This window comes from Conger conger, chromosome 6 (assembly GCF_963514075.1).
Source record: "Conger conger chromosome 6, fConCon1.1, whole genome shotgun sequence".
NCBI lineage: Eukaryota > Metazoa > Chordata > Actinopteri > Anguilliformes > Congridae > Conger > Conger conger.
In genome coordinates this window covers 16,059,416-16,077,320 of record NC_083765.1, presented here as the reverse complement: position 1 = coordinate 16,077,320, position 17,905 = coordinate 16,059,416, and the positions used below count along the sequence as shown (strand labels likewise).

General features: G+C 44.4%; 1 protein-coding gene across 2 annotated transcripts in view; it reads right to left on the bottom strand.

Moving 5' to 3' along the window:
- Positions 1-452: 452 nt before the first annotated feature.
- The window catches only part of LOC133130319 (talin-2), a 115,896-nt gene continuing 98,443 nt past the window's right edge, over positions 453-17,905 (bottom strand). For both annotated transcript variants that reach the window (XM_061244808.1, XM_061244809.1), the window contains 11 exons: positions 17,504-17,629; positions 15,031-15,147; positions 14,140-14,325; positions 13,793-13,900; positions 13,337-13,442; positions 10,462-10,586; positions 7,700-7,825; positions 7,129-7,191; positions 6,763-6,945; positions 6,031-6,156; positions 453-4,138 (listed from right to left, as the gene is read on the bottom strand). In XM_061244808.1, coding sequence (XP_061100792.1) covers positions 4,010-4,138; positions 6,031-6,156; positions 6,763-6,945; positions 7,129-7,191; positions 7,700-7,825; positions 10,462-10,586; positions 13,337-13,442; positions 13,793-13,900; positions 14,140-14,325; positions 15,031-15,147; positions 17,504-17,629 — 1,395 coding nt within the window. In that variant the 3' untranslated portion in view covers positions 453-4,009. The remainder of the gene's footprint in view (positions 4,139-6,030; positions 6,157-6,762; positions 6,946-7,128; positions 7,192-7,699; positions 7,826-10,461; positions 10,587-13,336; positions 13,443-13,792; positions 13,901-14,139; positions 14,326-15,030; positions 15,148-17,503; positions 17,630-17,905) is intronic.

The following is a 17,905-nucleotide window of genomic DNA, read 5'->3' as shown; positions in this document are numbered from 1 at the left end:
GTGTCAATTGAAATGAATCAATCAATTTAATTCTACTCAGTATTGACTTTTTTCTAAAAATTTATTCAACAACTATAGAAATTCCGTAATTTTTAAATTGTTCTTCTCTGTCCACAGCAAAGTTCCAAAACAACAGCGCAGATCTGTCGAAGAGTGTGATACTGACACCTGGTGGATACGTAGAGTATGAGAGAAAAACAACCTAAACTCAGTATAATACAAAATACAGTATTATATATAAACGCTAAACCACGTTTGCATGGTCAAGGCAGCCAGGCATTCATTATTGCAAGTCATGTAGTTACGCAGTGCTGAAATGTCCTCTGTGTACTTCCACTCATCTTCACCAGATCCATGGAAGGTTATGTGAACCAGGCCTGTGAACAACATGCTTTGTGCAGTGGCCTGCCTCAGCAGTCACAGTAAAACAAAACAAAACTGTACTTGTACTTTGAAATCCTTTATTTTCAGTGAATACAAAAAATATTTTTTATTCTTGCTTGTATGTGCATTTGAGTGGCTAGATAAATAGCATACATACAGCTTCACTTCATGTCTGTAACTGTATCATTCTCACCTAACTACTTTAGTCTGTTAAGGGAAAACACACATTTCAATTCAAACAAAGGTACACATTTTTTTTTCCGCAATACATCACACTAAACAGTGTCAACAACAGACTTTAATCTTCATTATTTATCATTTAGAAAAAAATCTCCATTCATAGTGGCTTAAAGAAAACTGATAAAATCAATCAGTCCCATCTCTGAGATATACGTTTAACATACATTAATTCTGAGACAGAATAACATCTGATCTGTCATTAGTTCAATAGCATCTTGGCACAGGCTCATGGAATGCAGTACAAAATGTGTTTCATATAGTCGTTTTTATACACCATGTCTTAACTGAATGATACATCACTGCCCATTAGGGCAATGCGACATGTGAATTAAAGGACCATGGGGATACCCACAAGGCAATGCTACAAGCAAAGTACAGAAGCATGATTGTGCCCACCAGGCCATGGTACATGTATAGCAGAGGGCCATAGACGCACCCACCAGGTAATTCTAACAGAATGACTTGGAAACATTGGAGTTTTTAGATGAAAATAGAGGTATCGTATGCGAGAAAAGAGACATGGATACATTTACCCCATTGTGGAGAGGGGCAAATTACTTCAGACCGGATGCTCAGTGGGCAAAAGACTAAGGCACTAATATTCTACACAGACCAGATTGGACCAAAAACTGAGATGGTGAAGGTGGGAGGTTACATGGACACAGACAAATGTGTTCCAAAAAAATAGACCAAGTGTAATAAAGCCAATAGTCTCACTGCGTAGAGATAATAAGCTTAATCATCAAAAGGTTGGATACATACACACGCTCTCAACACACAACATATGAAAAAGCATAGACAGGGTAGCTCCAAACAGATGGTAATATTCACTGTGTGTGCGCAGAGTGTCAGTTTAAAAGAAACAAAAAAACATCAGTGCATCCTACAGCATCTGCAATGCTCAACGTAAGAGGTGTCATCCATGTATTAGTCCATGAAAGCTTATGAACAGGAGACACATAGCCTTATGTCACATGAACTTTGATAGTGCACTGCTGAGGCAGCCTACGAGCTGTAAACAAGGCCGTCAACTTGTCTCCTCACTTACGCAATTACTCGACCCCAGACCTGGAAATATTTCCATTTAACAGGTAGAGCCTGCCACCAAAAGCTGCTATTAATGGCTATTCCCTTTACTGGACATGAAGGCACGCAAATGCACAGGCATTCATTATGTCAAGTCATGTAGGAGAGTAGGACTCAGGCTAGCCCTTCCATTGAGTTGCTAGCACTGTTTATCAATGTTGACTCTCAAAAGTCAATTTAGTACCTTTAATGGAGATGGAGGAAAAGCCAATGAGCATGGAAGCAAAATGCAAGTCGCATAGTCTACCCATTCACTTCTAGAAGGAATATCAGTCCAACAAGCACCAGTTGGCATTCTAGATTTGCCACAATGATGCAGAAAATCTGCATGTCACTGCTAACAGAATTAAAATAACATGTTCGCAGTCAATATCTGTGCACACACCAAATTAAGAGGTTCAAATGAAATCATAGGTAAAATGAGCCAGCTTTTGTAGGTACACTATTCAATTACACTTACTATTATTGTATGGGAACAATTAAATATACAGATCATTAAAAAAAAAAGAAGTAAATAGAGATTTTGAAGATGAGCCATTTGCAGCCCTTTAAATTCATGGACATGGGCACTGTGAAGCAGTGTTGTGAAATCCTGAATTGTTATTTGTATTTTTGCTTTTATTCATGATTTAGTGGGGGAGGGGGGGCAGACTAGGGTATATTCTGAAGCTACAACTTGGTCTCGTTTTCCCCTCATTAGAGAGACGTTCATTTTCACCAGGCATGGCAAAGCTAAGTATTTCACAGGACACATTCTGTAGTTTTCTTGCCTCCTATATTATTTGCATTCATTCATAATGAACTGCAGAAGTTTTAGCCTTCTCGATATGCAGTGCTAGTAGAGCGTGAGGCAACAGGGAGCAAGGCTTTTTGTGTCCTTTCCTACAGGGTCTAAAAGCCTTAGACCAACACCTGCAACCCCAATAAGTCACTGTTACACATTTATTGTCCCAGTCGCTATGCTGCATTGTGCAGATTGGTCAAAACCGCACATAATATATGGCTCAATGCAGGCAGCAGGTTGTGGAAAATAAAAAATTAGTCTAGGACACACCGTGAGAGCATCATTAGGACTGTCAAGGTACTGTGAAAATACGACAGAGAGCAGATGTTTTGTGGAAAAATGTGCTCAAAGCCCAAGAGCTTTGCAAAATTTTGGTTCCTCCAGTGAAATACAGTGAATTAATGTTTCAACCCATAACGACTAAGAAAGCTAAACATTCACAGGGGTTCAACATCCAGACAAAAAGTGATTATACGTCGTTAATAGTAACGAGCCCACTGAAATGGCTCAAGCTTATAGGTAGATGATAATACAGTTCCCTCCAATGCACAGAGATGCGTTTGTGGTCTGCAATGTGTTTTAACAAATAGAAATAAAGAGAGTCACAAGGTTTAATGTGGTACCTTTTTGAAGCTACTGATTGTGGTGCAGTAATTACATCTTGAAATATCCACACAAACTAGCAAAGGAACAGCACTTTGCAATCACAGATTTGCACTGCGCTTAGTACAGCAGAGTGAGTTCCAGGTCTATAGAGAAATCCAGGACTTTAAACTAACTGCAAGAGTCCTAACTAAATCCAGAAAATGACATAAATTCATATCCCTTCTATTAATGTGGCACAAAAGTAACATGTCAGATATTATCAGTGTATGTGGGTCTGTGCCCAGACACCAAAACGTACTCAGTCAAACAAGCTTTTCTCAGCTTGGATAGGAAAAATGTAATTTAAAATGCAATAAGTCTATATTCTTTTGCTACTGAATTCATTAGTTTTATATTCTGCATTGTATCGACAGGGATTATTTCCCAGGGATAAGTTGGGGATACCCTACCATGTAAGGATGCTCTTTAAGGCCAGGACACCCTGTCCATACTTGATTCCGATGCTTTCTGAGCTCAGGCTGTTGGAACACTAAGGCTGAGACACAGGCCTCTATAACAGGCCAAAAGTAGCAGTTCCCCACCTCAGCCACAATGACAAAAAAAGGAGATGAACAGAGCGTATGTGCGTGCGTCTGTGCATGACTTTGTGTGCGTCTGCACCCATGTGTGCACGTGCGTGTTCGCGTGTAGTGTGCAAGCCATATGTAAATGTAGGGATGTGTACAAAAGAAGGTGTGTAGAAGTGTGAACTTGTGTTCAGGTATAAGCGCAAGTTTTCAGGAGCTTGCATGCTCGTTTAGGGAGTAACTAATCCCACTGCATGAGTGTAGCATGGGTGCTAGCAGTGCACACACGCACGTACGCTCGGACGCACGCACGCTTGGCCCTCTCCCGGTGACAGATTCGGGCTCAGTTCTCGTCCTCTCTCAGCTCGCTGGGCAGGAACTTGTACTGCTGCTGCCGGATCTGCGCCAGCTTCTTCCTGGCCTCCTCCAGCTCTCTCTCCTTCCGGAGCATTTCCTCCTGCGCAGCGATGATCTGGAAACCACACACACAGGGGTCAGCAAACCCCTCGCCTACCAGGACCTCCACGTCCCTCCCACAGCTTCCTCTCACGCCCTGGGTCTGCAGCACCGCGTGAATACCCTATTCTTCCTCACTGTAATGAGCCCTCTTGCAGTAACTCTTCCTAACTGTAAGAAACACTATGTAACAGATATTAGTTATGTATCACTCTCCTTGAATGTCAGTGTTAACTATGTTGTGGTATAGTCCTGAGTAAACACAGATGAGAAACGTCTGTAAATCTAAATAAAACCAGTGAACTACTCTGATGGTGCAATAGTCTTGCAAGCATTTCAGGGTTAGCTACAAGGTTACAGAGCAGAAACGGATGTTACAAATAGAAACAACAGTTTTAGAAGGGAGACCTCCAGATGACTAAGTCACACCCATCTGAACTATTCTAAGAATTGATAGACAAGTCAATTTTATTCCTAGACAAAGGAGTGGTAGACATTGAGAAAGGATGTGATGGATTAAAATTTGTCCACAAACATGGAGGACAGTGAGAAAGGCCTTCGTAAAGAGAGCTAGCTGGGAATCCTGCTTTTTGACAGACAAAATGAGACTCACACAAATAAAACCTCATATACAGTACCCACAAATCAATATGCACATACATGTATGGCCACAAGGGCGCACGCACACACGCATGCACGCACACGTCTGACATTGAATCATCCACTCTGAGCACACAGCTTGAGGGCAAAGCACACTCAATGACTTCTGCTTCCTGTAAATTACCCCAAATTTGGATGAGGATCAAAATGAACTGATAAGACCTTTGGAAAGGCTCTTCAAAGGACTTTACAGTATGTTAGTACAGCTGTGAATAGCTGATAAACCACAGCCCATGTCTCATTCAACCACCAAAGCCTCTCTTCACTGTATACAACCATTTACAAGGCTTTGCTTTTTCTGTAGCAGAATTAGGCCCAGAGGAGAGTTTCCCATCAGACTCACTGTGTACACAGGTCACCTGACCTATCCCATGTCCTATCAGAGTCACTGTGTACACAGGTCACCTGAGCTATCCCATGTCCTATCAGAGTCACTGTGTACACAGGTCATCTGAGCTATCCCATGTCCTATCAGAGTCACTGTGTACACAGGTCACCTGAGCTATCCCATGTCCTATCAGAGTCACTGTGTACACAGGTCACCTGAGCTATCCCATGTCCTATCAGAGTCACTGTGTACACAGGTCATTTGAGCTATCCCATGTCCTATCAGAGTCACTGTGTACACAGGTCATCTGAGCTATCCCATGTCCTATCAGAGTCACTGTGTACACAGGTCACCTGAGCTATCCCATGTCCTATCAGAGTCACTGTGTACACAGGTCACCTGAGCTATCCCATGTCCTATCAGAGTCACTGTGTACACAGGTCACCTGACCTATCCCATGTCCTATCAGAGTCACTGTGTACACAGGTCACCTGAGCTATCCCATGTCCTATCAGAGTCAGTGTACACAGGTCATCTGAGCTATCCCATGTCCTATCAGAGTCACTGTGTACACAGGTCATTTGAGCTATCCCATGTCCTATCAGAGTCACTGTGTACACAGGTCACCTGAGCTATCCCATGTCCTATCAGAGTCACTGTGTACACAGGTCACCTGAGCTATCCCATGTCCTATCAGAGTCACTGTGTACACAGGTCACCTGAGCTATCCCATGTCCTATCAGAGTCACTGTGTACACAGGTCATTTGAGCTATCCCATGTCCTAGCAGAGTCACTGTGTACACAGGTCACCTGAGCTATCCCATGTCCTATCAGAGTCACTGTGTACACAGGTCACCTGAGCTATCCCATGTCCTATCAGAGTCACTGTGTACACAGGTCCACCGGCGTAGCCGCTCACCTGAGCTATGCCGCCCACAAATTTGGTCTTCACCACCACGTTGTCGTCGTCCGCCTTGTCGAAGGCGGCCTTCTGCGCCGCCCTCACCAGGTTATCCGACGCCCGCTTCACCGCGTTCCCAGCAGCCTTCGGGAGCGGAGGAATCCGTTAGCCACATCACAGTGCCAGGCTAACCGCTACAGACGTGAGCTTATGTCTACTGTGAAGCCCTAAGGGGCTGCAGGCATGCTGTGCTCTGTCATTTCAAAAGGCACCTACTGGACTGAACATGATTCTGCTCATTAGCAGGGATGTATAACTATCGGTGTTCATTGCTATGCTCTTACCATGCATAAGTGGTACTTGTTCATTTACACGAACCGATGGAATCACATCACATGACAGCTCATGAATGTTATTCACACAGGTGTGGGTTTTGAATCATTTATCTTGACAAAAATCCTCAGGAGCTTTTACCACAGTAAAACAGTAGTAAATTATAGCCTTTCTTGTTACTCTGTTCCAGACGCTCATTGTTAATTACCCTCATTGTAGTACTGCTACCACTCATATTAACCTTTGAATACATGTATTGTATTTTACTTCACAAGGCTGGCAGCCAAGTCATTTTCGGGAGCCTACAGTACCTACAACTGTAGTACTGCAGGTTTGATTGCATGCTGAGGAGTGTAAGCGTGTGTGTGTGTGTGTGTGTGTGTGTGTGTGTGTGTGTCTGTGTGTTCGCGCTTGTACCTGCAGTCTCCTCATGGCCTCTGAGTCCTGGTCAGCTTTGACCTTGCAGGCCACCAGGAGCTGGGCGGTGGAGGCAGCCACCTGCTTGGCGGAGGAGATGAGCTTCTCCTCGCTGGCATGGCCCTGGACTGAAGCGTTCGCCGCCTCGCACAGGTTACTGGTAGCAGCTGCCACCATGCGCGCCTAAGTCAGGGAGAGTAATTTTCATTTTCTGATTTTAAGACCTGAGTTCCTATTCAACTACAAATTGGAAAGTCTGTATACCTGGGCTTATAAATCCGCCCAGAATGCTCTGCACAGTTCTTTATTGGTTCTTTTGGTCCCTGTTAGCCATAAAAGACAGATGAATAAACCAATGAGACTCACCGCAGAGATGAGGCCCTGGGACCACTGTCCGTCATCCACAGCGTTGGCAGGGATTGACCCCACCTGGTGGAGACAGACACACATTACATCACACCTCCCCGACACTGAGCGACATTTGTGAAAGCCCTTCTTTCCATTATCTGTTCCTCTTCTCAGAAAGCCTCTCAGTATTTCTCACTGTGATACACTAGGTGTGACTCTTCCGAAATAATCTTTGCGTATATCTTCCTTTTAATAAACTTGGTGACTTCACACACTAATTCCCATAAAGGCAAAGGCACATCCAAAAATGTTCCAAGGTGCCAGGGAATAAAAAGAAGAATACAAAAAAAGGTTGAAACGTTTTTCACAGCATCAAAATAAACCACCCCTGTATGGGCATTCTTTTATTTTTTATTTTTTCCCCACACACTGCAATAAACTTAATTCCTCAATAAACACTCCTCTGGACTCCTCTCAAACATATTACATACATAAGCACATAAACTTGACATGAGAATCTCCCTCACTGTGAAACAGTAGTCTCACATCGTGACCTTAATGATGTATTTGACCCAGGTCTGGATCTTACCTTGCCCTGTGCCACCAGCTCTCTCTGTGCGGCAGATGCTGACTTCACCAGGGCACTGGTCGCCGCGGCGATGGACTTGGCCGCCTCCAGAATCTGCTCCTCAAAGTCCAGGGTCTCGTCCGCCTGCTGTGAAGAAGAGGCAGGTGGTCAGAGCTCACAGTAGGACCGGACCCAGCCACAGACAGCCATTTCATGAAGAGAAGCCTGTTTAACACACAGCAGTGATATGCAGCGATATTCTGGCTTCATGCAGTATAAAGGTGCGACACACCAGAGACTGCCATTGCTGTGATACCTCTGGCAGAGCTGACTGCTCAGGGTATAGATGGATTTCATTTATTCAGTGTGTCAGATAACATCCTCAGAAAGCTGCCTGTTAAATCGCTGACAGGAAGAAGGCAACAAGTTTCCAGACAATCTCAAACTCCTGAAACACTCCTCTGTTTCAGACGATACAGACACACTCGGCCTTCTGAAGAACACGGAAGGACATGCCAGGGTGGGTATAGTGTGGTGAATATAATCTCATCATATAATATAATAATATAACCCAACGCTAGCTATCGCTGCTGCTAATCTACAGTCCACCCGTCTGGGTCAATTAATCTGTGGCATGTTTTCAAAAATGAATAAATGCAGTGTTCTACTTAAAATCATTCTGGCTTAAACAGAACTATAATTGTAGGTAAATGGGATACTTGAATTCACAGATTCTTAAAAGCAGAATGTTATATAAACTAAATGCAATTATACATTCAGTTTAGGGACATGATGCCTCTGACAAATAGATTCTTGCTAACCTCTACGAAAGTAAATTGAAATATCCCCAAGTTCAGCTAATAAGATGATATATGATAAATGCATAATCTGTTTTGTGAATGCAGAATTAGAACTGCAGTTGATCTTTCCTCAAATTGTGAAAGAATCTCAACCAACCTCAATTACCACTAAAATACAGAAAAAACACAGAAATGTCAACCGAATATTCTGCACTGTGCTGCAGGACAATTATGCTCTGCAAAGTACAGTAAAAGAAACTAAAAAATGAAAACTGCAAACACCAAAAACACAACAACAACCGAAAAGCGTTCCTGCTTCATCTCTTAAATGAGCGTCCGTCACCATAGGACACGTCATGAAAGCACACACAGAACACGTCTGGAGACAAGGCGGGACACTGTAGGAATATGTTTGATATATAGTTGGACTGAATAACAACCTAATATATCAAACATATCAGACAGAGCCCTGCATCGGAGGCTTCCGGGATTAAACTGGCTCAACGGTACGACCACAGTGGGGCATGCAGGGCGAGCATGACACAGGGATACAGAAGGAAAAGGGGGGAGTCATGGGAGGTGGAGGAGTGTAAGGGGGGAGGCCCCCTATACTCTGAACTGTGTTCGAACACAGTGTAGGAGCACAAACCAGCACAACAGGCTCATTCTTTGTGTTTCAGCAACAAACTTGCACGTCTGGAATAACGACGCTCCCAATGTGGACGACAGAGCCTAGAAGCTTCCACCATTGAGACAAAGTAAGAGGGGCAGGGTAGAGACACTGTATGCAAGCCAACATACTGAGACACCCATGCTATCCAAGAACCGGCCCTGGCAAAAGGTCTGAACCAAGATACACGGAGATCTGACAACAAGTCATTTCTGTCAGAAACGAAAGTGCAGTGGTGAAAAGGACAGAAAGTTTGCTGCAACCAGATGAACAAAGCTAGTGCATCGTAGTGTAGCATGACTGGAGATGGGGAACCATCATGCAAGTCCTGCAGCCTTGCGACTCAATGGACAGTCAAACCTCTTCTTCAGACAGCCGTCTGACATTCATATGCACACACTCACAAAGCACACAAAAGCTTTGTACCACATAGACACACATGTATGTGCATGTACACACAAGGACAGATATGTGCAAACACATGGGCAAACATGCAGAAACCCATAACCACATACAACTGCACATACAAGCAGGCCACACAACACCCACATTTACACATATGCCTATGGGCACAAAGGCACAGGTATGTGTAAACACACTGTATTGTCTTCCAATGCAACGTAAGGCCATGTCATAGCAAACGGCCAAATGGAAGCCAGTTCATAGCAGATATCCTATATCCTACACTGATTGCCCCGTCAAAGCCTTGCACCAATATGTCCATTCACTTTTACTCAAATTCATCATCTCGCAAATAAATCGTTTTCAGGTGTGAGAAAGTACCGTGCAGGAAATATCATTTACTGCATACCATTTTTCCCATTGACAGAACATTAAACATTTCCTTCAGTAAAAGACCAAAGAAATCACACCAAAACTATCCCAACTGGTACACAAAAAAAAAACATTGAGAACTTAGTCTTAGTTATCATCAGTCATCACAGCAGAAAAGCTAAACAAACAGCCCTGTCTTTGCAATCACGAAGATATCATAACCGTCACAGCCCTTCAAACTCTGAAGATGCAGATGTTTTTCTGCGCATTTGGACCAAAGGGTTGGAGTGTGGTGCCAAATGACTAAAATGTAAATGTAAATGTGTAGAGGGGTGGAGTTGTGAGTGTAGACGGGTGGAGTTGTGGGTGTATACGAGTGGAGTTGTGGGTGTATACGAGTGGAGTTGTGGGTGTAGAGGGGTGGAGTTGTGAGTGTAGAGGGGTGGAGTTGTGGAGTTGTGGGGTTGAGTGGTGGGTGTAGATGGGTGGAGTTGTGGGTGTCGGGGGTGTAGAGGTGGGGGAGTGGGCTGGATTCATACCTTGGGCTTGGCTCTGGGCTTCAGCTGCTCCAGCTTCTTGGCTGCAGCCTCGATGGACGCCGCGGCCCCCAGCAGCTCAGTCTCAGCGATCACCGTGGGGTCTTCTGGATCCACCCACTCTGTGCCTGGAACCACCACAACACAGATTACCCACAACACAACACAGTATCATGCTCACCAACAGCAAAGTCCAGGAAGTGGTCACACACTTAAGCCATCAACTTATGGACAACCCCATTGACTGTCAATGGAAACTTCCATCAGTTTGGAGTTCATTTTGTCCTGCGCATGCACATACTACAGATGAAGGTGTGTACATATGAGATCTACTGTGAGGAAGGGACAACATTCTGAGATCCTAGAGACAGCACATGCATCAACATGCATTTGCAAACCCAAAAGCTCGCTATATAAACCCAACAGAAAAAACACATCCACATGCTTCAGATAAATGAGGTTCAACATGCAGCCTTTAGATATATCCCCCCCCCCCCCCCCCCCACTGTACATCACAGTTAACACAATTATGGAGTTTTCTCTGAATGTATAAGTATAACAGACATTGAATTGTACACGGTCAAAAACATAAGACTGTAGAAGGTAAAAGTGCCCAACCCACTAAAGGGCCACCAACATCACTGCCTGGTTTTCACACAAGGTGTCTGAGAGGCATACAGGGTGGTATGACTACTGGCCATCAGTGAGGGAGAAACATGAGAACAATGCCAGTAGTCAGTCTTGACTTATTTTAATAAACCTTTGTGATATTCAATCTAATTTTAAACCAGAATATCTTAACATGTTAGATTAATTTTTCTTATCGTGATGGTACAAATTAGATAATGTACTGAGATGTAGTGAGCATTTCACCTTGTTAGTGCAGGGAAAAAAAACACAGGTCATTTCTATTTTACATAGTGAGTCGGTTGTCTTTTTTAGAATATAACAAACTGTATATATCTGGTTATGATTTCTAAAGTTTTTCAGTCATTAAAGAGAAAGGTGTAGATGAGTCAGCAGTTAGAGAAACCCACTGACTGTCCATCATCCACAGAGTATTCAATGAGGAGTGGCAGCTTCTACCATTAAGACGTGCACAACATGCACATATTAGCCACAGTTGGTGGCTACTATCCACCACGTGCAATGTTTGTTCCTTGGCAGTGAAAATCCACAATGCCTCACCACATCTTCACCAACAAGCACAGCGCATACCCACAATGCATTACGGTCAATAGTGCACTGTGTAACTATACGATACTGTGTGTTCCTGATCATTATTAGGCAAAATAAGGACCTACAAGGACCTAATCATCAGGACACCAGAAAGACACATTCATGAATAGGGACAAGCACCAAGAAGGCACTCGGTGAACAAGGTCATTAAATAATGCACGATGCACCCACAATGCACAGCGACATCATGGCTAACATCAGGCACAGTGGGTACCCACCAGGCACTGCAATCTCACAGACAGCAAGAAGGACAATGAGTCCACGCAGAACACAATCACCGTCATCACAGGCATGCATCAACGCACGGGGCTGCTTTCAGCATGAAGACGAGAAAATGAGGGGAAAAAAACACCCACATGCTGTTGTATGGACTCAAGGTCCAGTTCACCATCACCTCTATGGTTAAGGTAAAAGCTCAAAGGAAAGTGCAGATTTATGGACGCCTCATGGGTCTTTATAGATGTCAAAGAGCCTATAAAGTATGACTCCTGTAAGCGACTCAGGAGGCATGGATGGAATGATAGTTTTATGGACTATGCGGGGACCCTGGGGACATGCATTCCCACCCCACACTCCTCCTCTTCCTCTCAACGAAAGGTGATCCTCAAGAACAACATGTCGAATTTCCAACTTACCTCCATCTGAGGCGAGAGAGAGAAATAGGGTGGTAGATTTCAGAGATCCAACAGAACACACGGATTACTGACTGTAGCCAAAACTATTGAAGTCCAAAACTGCTATCAGATTTCAACAGAACAATTTGCTTAAGGGATTCAAAGACGCAAGCTTAAACGGGAAAACTGATAAAATCTTTGGACAAGTGATCCAGGCCCTGAAACAAAAAGTAAATCCATATTTGGTCTCGATGCACAGGCATAATGACTTCTGTTGCCTTGGATCAGAATGATAAGGACAGCGCTTTGAATAGGCATCGTCATTACAATAAATTTAGCTCAATTAGCAGACAGCCTGGTGCTAATATGCTTTGAAACTTGGGTACAAACCCTGGGTAAAGGGACCTGCCAATCAAATAAATTAATAGTGCGGGGAGGGAAATCGTGACTTGAAACTGGAGACAGTTGATGCACAGCTGGTGGCACACCAGAAACATTCTCTTAATTATTATTTTAATTTAATTGTCTGCTGCAGTCATAAAGTAATCTGTAGTCATGATCTAGCCCAATTAATTCCTTTCCTGATACGGCAAGATCACGGCTATTAAAACAGAAATGCCACGTGAAGAAAATCTATATTCATTAACAGCTAACTAAAGTAACATTACAGGTTTGATCTTGTAAGACCAGTATACTGTACATGAGAAAGGAATGACTAGATCTTTTCACCATTGGAGATTCTGCTCTCTTTTTTTTTGCCCCTACCATGTTGGAAAAAAGTAATATGCCAGTATCAATGTTGTATTAACATTTTCCCATTGATATCATATTTCATCCCAAGGTAATAAAAGGTAAAAAAATGTCAAACTTTATTAAATTAATAATTAAACTTGGTGATAATGAGTTGAAGTGGTGGAATTGGTGCAGTGTAATATTATTGGCAGCTGGTCTTTGTGCTGTGTGGCAGATGTTCCCACGGAGGTGTGGCGCTGTGCTGGGGAGCACGTGCTCATGTGTGTGCTCACCCTTCATGGCCTCGGCCGCCTGGATGAGCTCAGTGACGGCGCCCGCCACGCGCTTGGAGAACACGGCCAGCTGCTGCTTCTGCTCCGGCGTGGGCTTCTGAAGGACCTGGTTACGTGTGAGAAAGAACACGTCAACACCCGCGCGCGCGCACACACACATGCGCGCACACACACGCACGCACACGCACGCACACACACACGCACGCACGCACACGCACGCACACGCACACGCACACACACACACACACACACACACACACACACACACACACACACACACACACACACACACACACAACGCACGCACGCACGCACACACGCACACACACACACAAAAGTACACTCACAGATACACTGCACAATGTTACACGCAAAATGCTAAATAATGCAGCACACATACACACACAGACACATAAGCGAGTGTTGGAGGTCAGGGCGAGGTCTGCTCAGTCTCACCAGCAGCACGTGCTCCAGGAGCTGGATGTAGCCGGTCGTGCACTCGGCCCCATAAGTCAGCGCTCGGCTCCGCACGTCTTCATTCACCTCCTGGTGATAGGCCGCTTGCTGGAGGAGAAAGGAGAACTCCCATACTTACACCAAACAAACACTCATCACCGTTACAGACACAAGGTAATCAGCCGGAACAGAGTGTGTACTCCAAATGCCCTCTTCTATGAATAAATGATATCACAGACGTAAACGTTTGTAGGTCAGCTGAATAAGGGAGGGCCTTGCACACGTAGCGCAGTGCCACTGAAGTCAAAGCCTCGTACATAGGCACACCAGATACCAGATGTCGATACCTTGCAGGTGGTCAGCATGTCCGCGATAGCCTTCCGGCTCAGGTTGGCCGTGGAGATGACGTCTTCCTGCCGGGCAGAGTTCCCCGCTGCCACCGCTTTGGCCGTCGCCGTGGTGATGCCCTTTGTCATGCGGATGAACTCCTCTGGCGTGGTGGAACTCTCCGGAACATCTTTGGACTGGAACACCTGGAAAGGGGTAGATTCAATGATGCCCTAATGTGACAGGCGATGGCTTTGTGTTGTCCTGACTGGCAGACCATTTCAACTGCGGCTAATATTGCCACTATGATATTTGGACACACCTTGGACTGCATTCTCATTTACATAAAGAGTAGAAAAAGTCATAGATGTACAGTAGAGCAGTGGTAACCAACCCTGTTCCTGAAACTCTACCATCCTGTAGGTTTTCATTTGAACAATAATTTGGTACATGACTACTAATTAGCATCAAGAATGAGCTGTAGAAAACTGGTCCGGAGGGACCAACAATAAGGACGGGAGAAAAACTGCAGCTGAAACAAACTCATCAAGATGTGTCTCTTCCTCACTCCATATTGGCCACAATGACTTGTAAATTATGCAGGAAAACACATAACACAGCATGGATTACTGTACAGCTGCAGTGGCAGAAACTCAATGCCTCTAGAGAGGTCAGCTCTATGAACCCCTTCAGATTCAAAACCGCACCTTTGGAGAGAGGAAGCTAGACCGGGCGCTCAATAATTAAATATACTTTTTTTTTTTAATCAGGCACAGAAGCCCATTGTCCTTATATACCAATATATCTGAGAAAATCATATGAAGCCCAGCAAGATGTGAATACAGAAGGTAACTGAATGAAACAGATGAGTTTAGATTGATGTGAGAGTGCGGGATAAGACAGCGCCGCACCGTCAGCTCCTGCTTGATGCACTCGATGGTGGCCTCCAGCGCCCTCGTGCCGCGAGTGGCCTCGTCCTCCACAGCCTTCACCGTCTTCAGGAGCGACGTCACATTCGTCACCATGACCTGAGCGCAGGGAGTCAGGGAGATTTGCGTTAAGAAGGATGCTAATCCTGCGCGCTAATCAGAGAGCTGGGCCAGCAGAGGGCACCAAATATACACCAGTGAGCTTGTCTCTACAGAAACAATCAGAATCACTGCCAGGGGAAGCAATGAGGGAGTGATCTTCTACTGTAAAACTGTTTCAATGGAGCTTGAGTGTAGTGTGTCAGCGTGGTTCTCTTTATGCTGGAGAATTGTGTTTCTGGTCCTCAAGCCTGGGAGAAATCTGCAGATTTGAAAGGAAGCACATTTCTTCTCTTGGCACATAGAGGTTAAAAGGATCACAAAACATCCACGGAAATCACAACAGATGGAGCCAGGCCTTTGACTGACAGCTCTGGGTTCAGGAATGAAAGTCTGTTATGGGTTATGAGATTGACCTGATAAGATTAAAAGGAGCTGGTTAAAAGACTCAGTTCAAGTGACATGCAGGAACCACAAGGCCAACCACTCTCCCTAATGGTACTGAACTACAAAACTAAAGGGGAATTCTGGTCAGAAATTACTATTCGGCATGTTTCATGATACATATCAAGTATTTATCATTCAATACTTGGCATTGTGTTTGCCTAGACATTCCTCCTCCAGTTGATGACAGACTGCTACCACCAGCCACAGCTCAGTGCAAAAGGCACTCCTAGTTTTGGAACCAAATGCAGACCATGGAAGTGTACCAAAGTTACTACATACTAAAGCACTCCACTGGGCACTCCACTCATGTAATGGCTATACAGCTCCGCTCATGGACTGTAAAGCGACTGCAAGTGACTAAACCTCAGCTACAGCAACTTCTGAACCTTCAGTCCCACTTGTCTCAAACATGGAATGAACAAAAACATTTAACTAGACATTAAACACGACCAATCAAGTCCATACCAGGGTCAGGTAGGCTATTGTTTTGGTTTCAAATACTTTTCTAAACTTGACTTGGCTTGTGTGCACTCTGAAAAAGTGCAAACCCGGCAAAACTCCACGTATTATATGGGTTTTTAGGGAAAGATGGCATCAGCATGGAGGAAACCTTATTGAATGCAGTTGTGCTGATTGATACTGTCACATCAGCATCATAAAAAAATACGGATTTATTTTCTGACTGCACCTACAGTAGAACCAGAGTTATTCCACTGTCTGTGACATACCTACAATAGGACCAGTGCTCTACTGAACAAAAACATTCAACTCCACATTAAACAGGACTAATCAGGGCTATTACACATAGGGAAATATGACAACACCAAGTGGAGAAAACGTATAGGATGCTGTTGTGGTGCTTGATACTGTGTGCATCATAAAACATACTGAACTCTTTTCTGAACGTAAATGGGACTGTCACTGAGCTGTAATGGGATTAGAGCGTGCAGGTGAAAAGTGCTGAATATTCTACCCTGGCGGAGAGTGGAGAAACAGTACTGCACGCACACGCATGCCTCAATCCGCCTGCTCACCGGCACGTCTTTATAACAATTAGGAGGGCTGCTGCTTCCTGCCTTCATGTTCCTGGGGAACAGCTAGGTACAAAATTTCATGGGTACATGTGAAGCTCACCACACAGTAAACACACAGTTACACACACTGAAAGTATATAACCCAGGGCTCAGTGAAGCCAATAAATCGACTTTACAAATGAACAGTGTTCAACTCTACATCAGGTCCTCCTCCGTTGCCTTGAGGAGCCTGCAGAATAGATGACTGTGCTGCAAAAATATGAGAAACTCTGGCACAGGAACTAGCAAGTGCTAGGGGACTGTCACTTCAGCCATTTCAGATCATCAGATTTATGGTGATGTTATATTACTCACATCTATCTCAGAAAAGAGAAGTGGCAAGGGAGTGAGGTGGAGAAGATGAAAACTCTTAATCATAGCACTCAGGCACCAACAAGCAGAGCAAAAATCTCTCTGGCTACTTGCAGTAGCACCTCAGTGCAGAGTTAAGTCAGTGCAGGACTGTATCACCATCTGTGAGTGACAATAGGATCAGAGTTGTTCCACTATCTGTGAGCTACAATCAGACTGCTGTACCACTATCTGCAAACGACAATAACAATACTGCTGGACCATTATCCATGAGGTAAAATAGGACTAGGCTGTACCACTGTGAGCTACAGAAGGATAAGTGCTATTCCACCATCTATCAGCTAAAACAGAACTTGTGCTATACAACCATCAGTGAAATACAATAAAATTAGTGTAGTACCACCATCTGTGAGCTACAATATGACTGTAGTGCTGTACAACCATCTGAACAGGACAGTATACCTGCACTTGTCCTGAGGGATAGTGACCACCCCCCCGTGCTGTGAGCCAATGAGGGGCCCTACCTTGGCAGCGCTCTTCAGCTGGTACATGGAGGGGTCATCAGCCGGCTTTCCTGCCGCACCTTTGGTGGCCCCTATGAGCTCGGCCAGAGCCTTGGCAACATCCTTCACAGCGTTAATCAGAACCACCTGAATAAAATAAAATAAATTTAAATCACCAAGATACATGCAAAAGAAAAGAGACCCCCCCCCATTCCCACAATCATCCTTTAGAGACATTATACCAATGTAATGTACACACATTGTGGTCAAGATCACACGGCACTCGAGTAAGCAACCGAGTAGGGGATTCCCTGGTGTCTTGGCTAAATCCCAAACCTGGCACTTTCAACCTGCCACCTTATTATCCCCTTTGGGTAAAAAACTGTTCTCCACCTCAGCTGATGTGTGGTGAGCGTTCTGGCG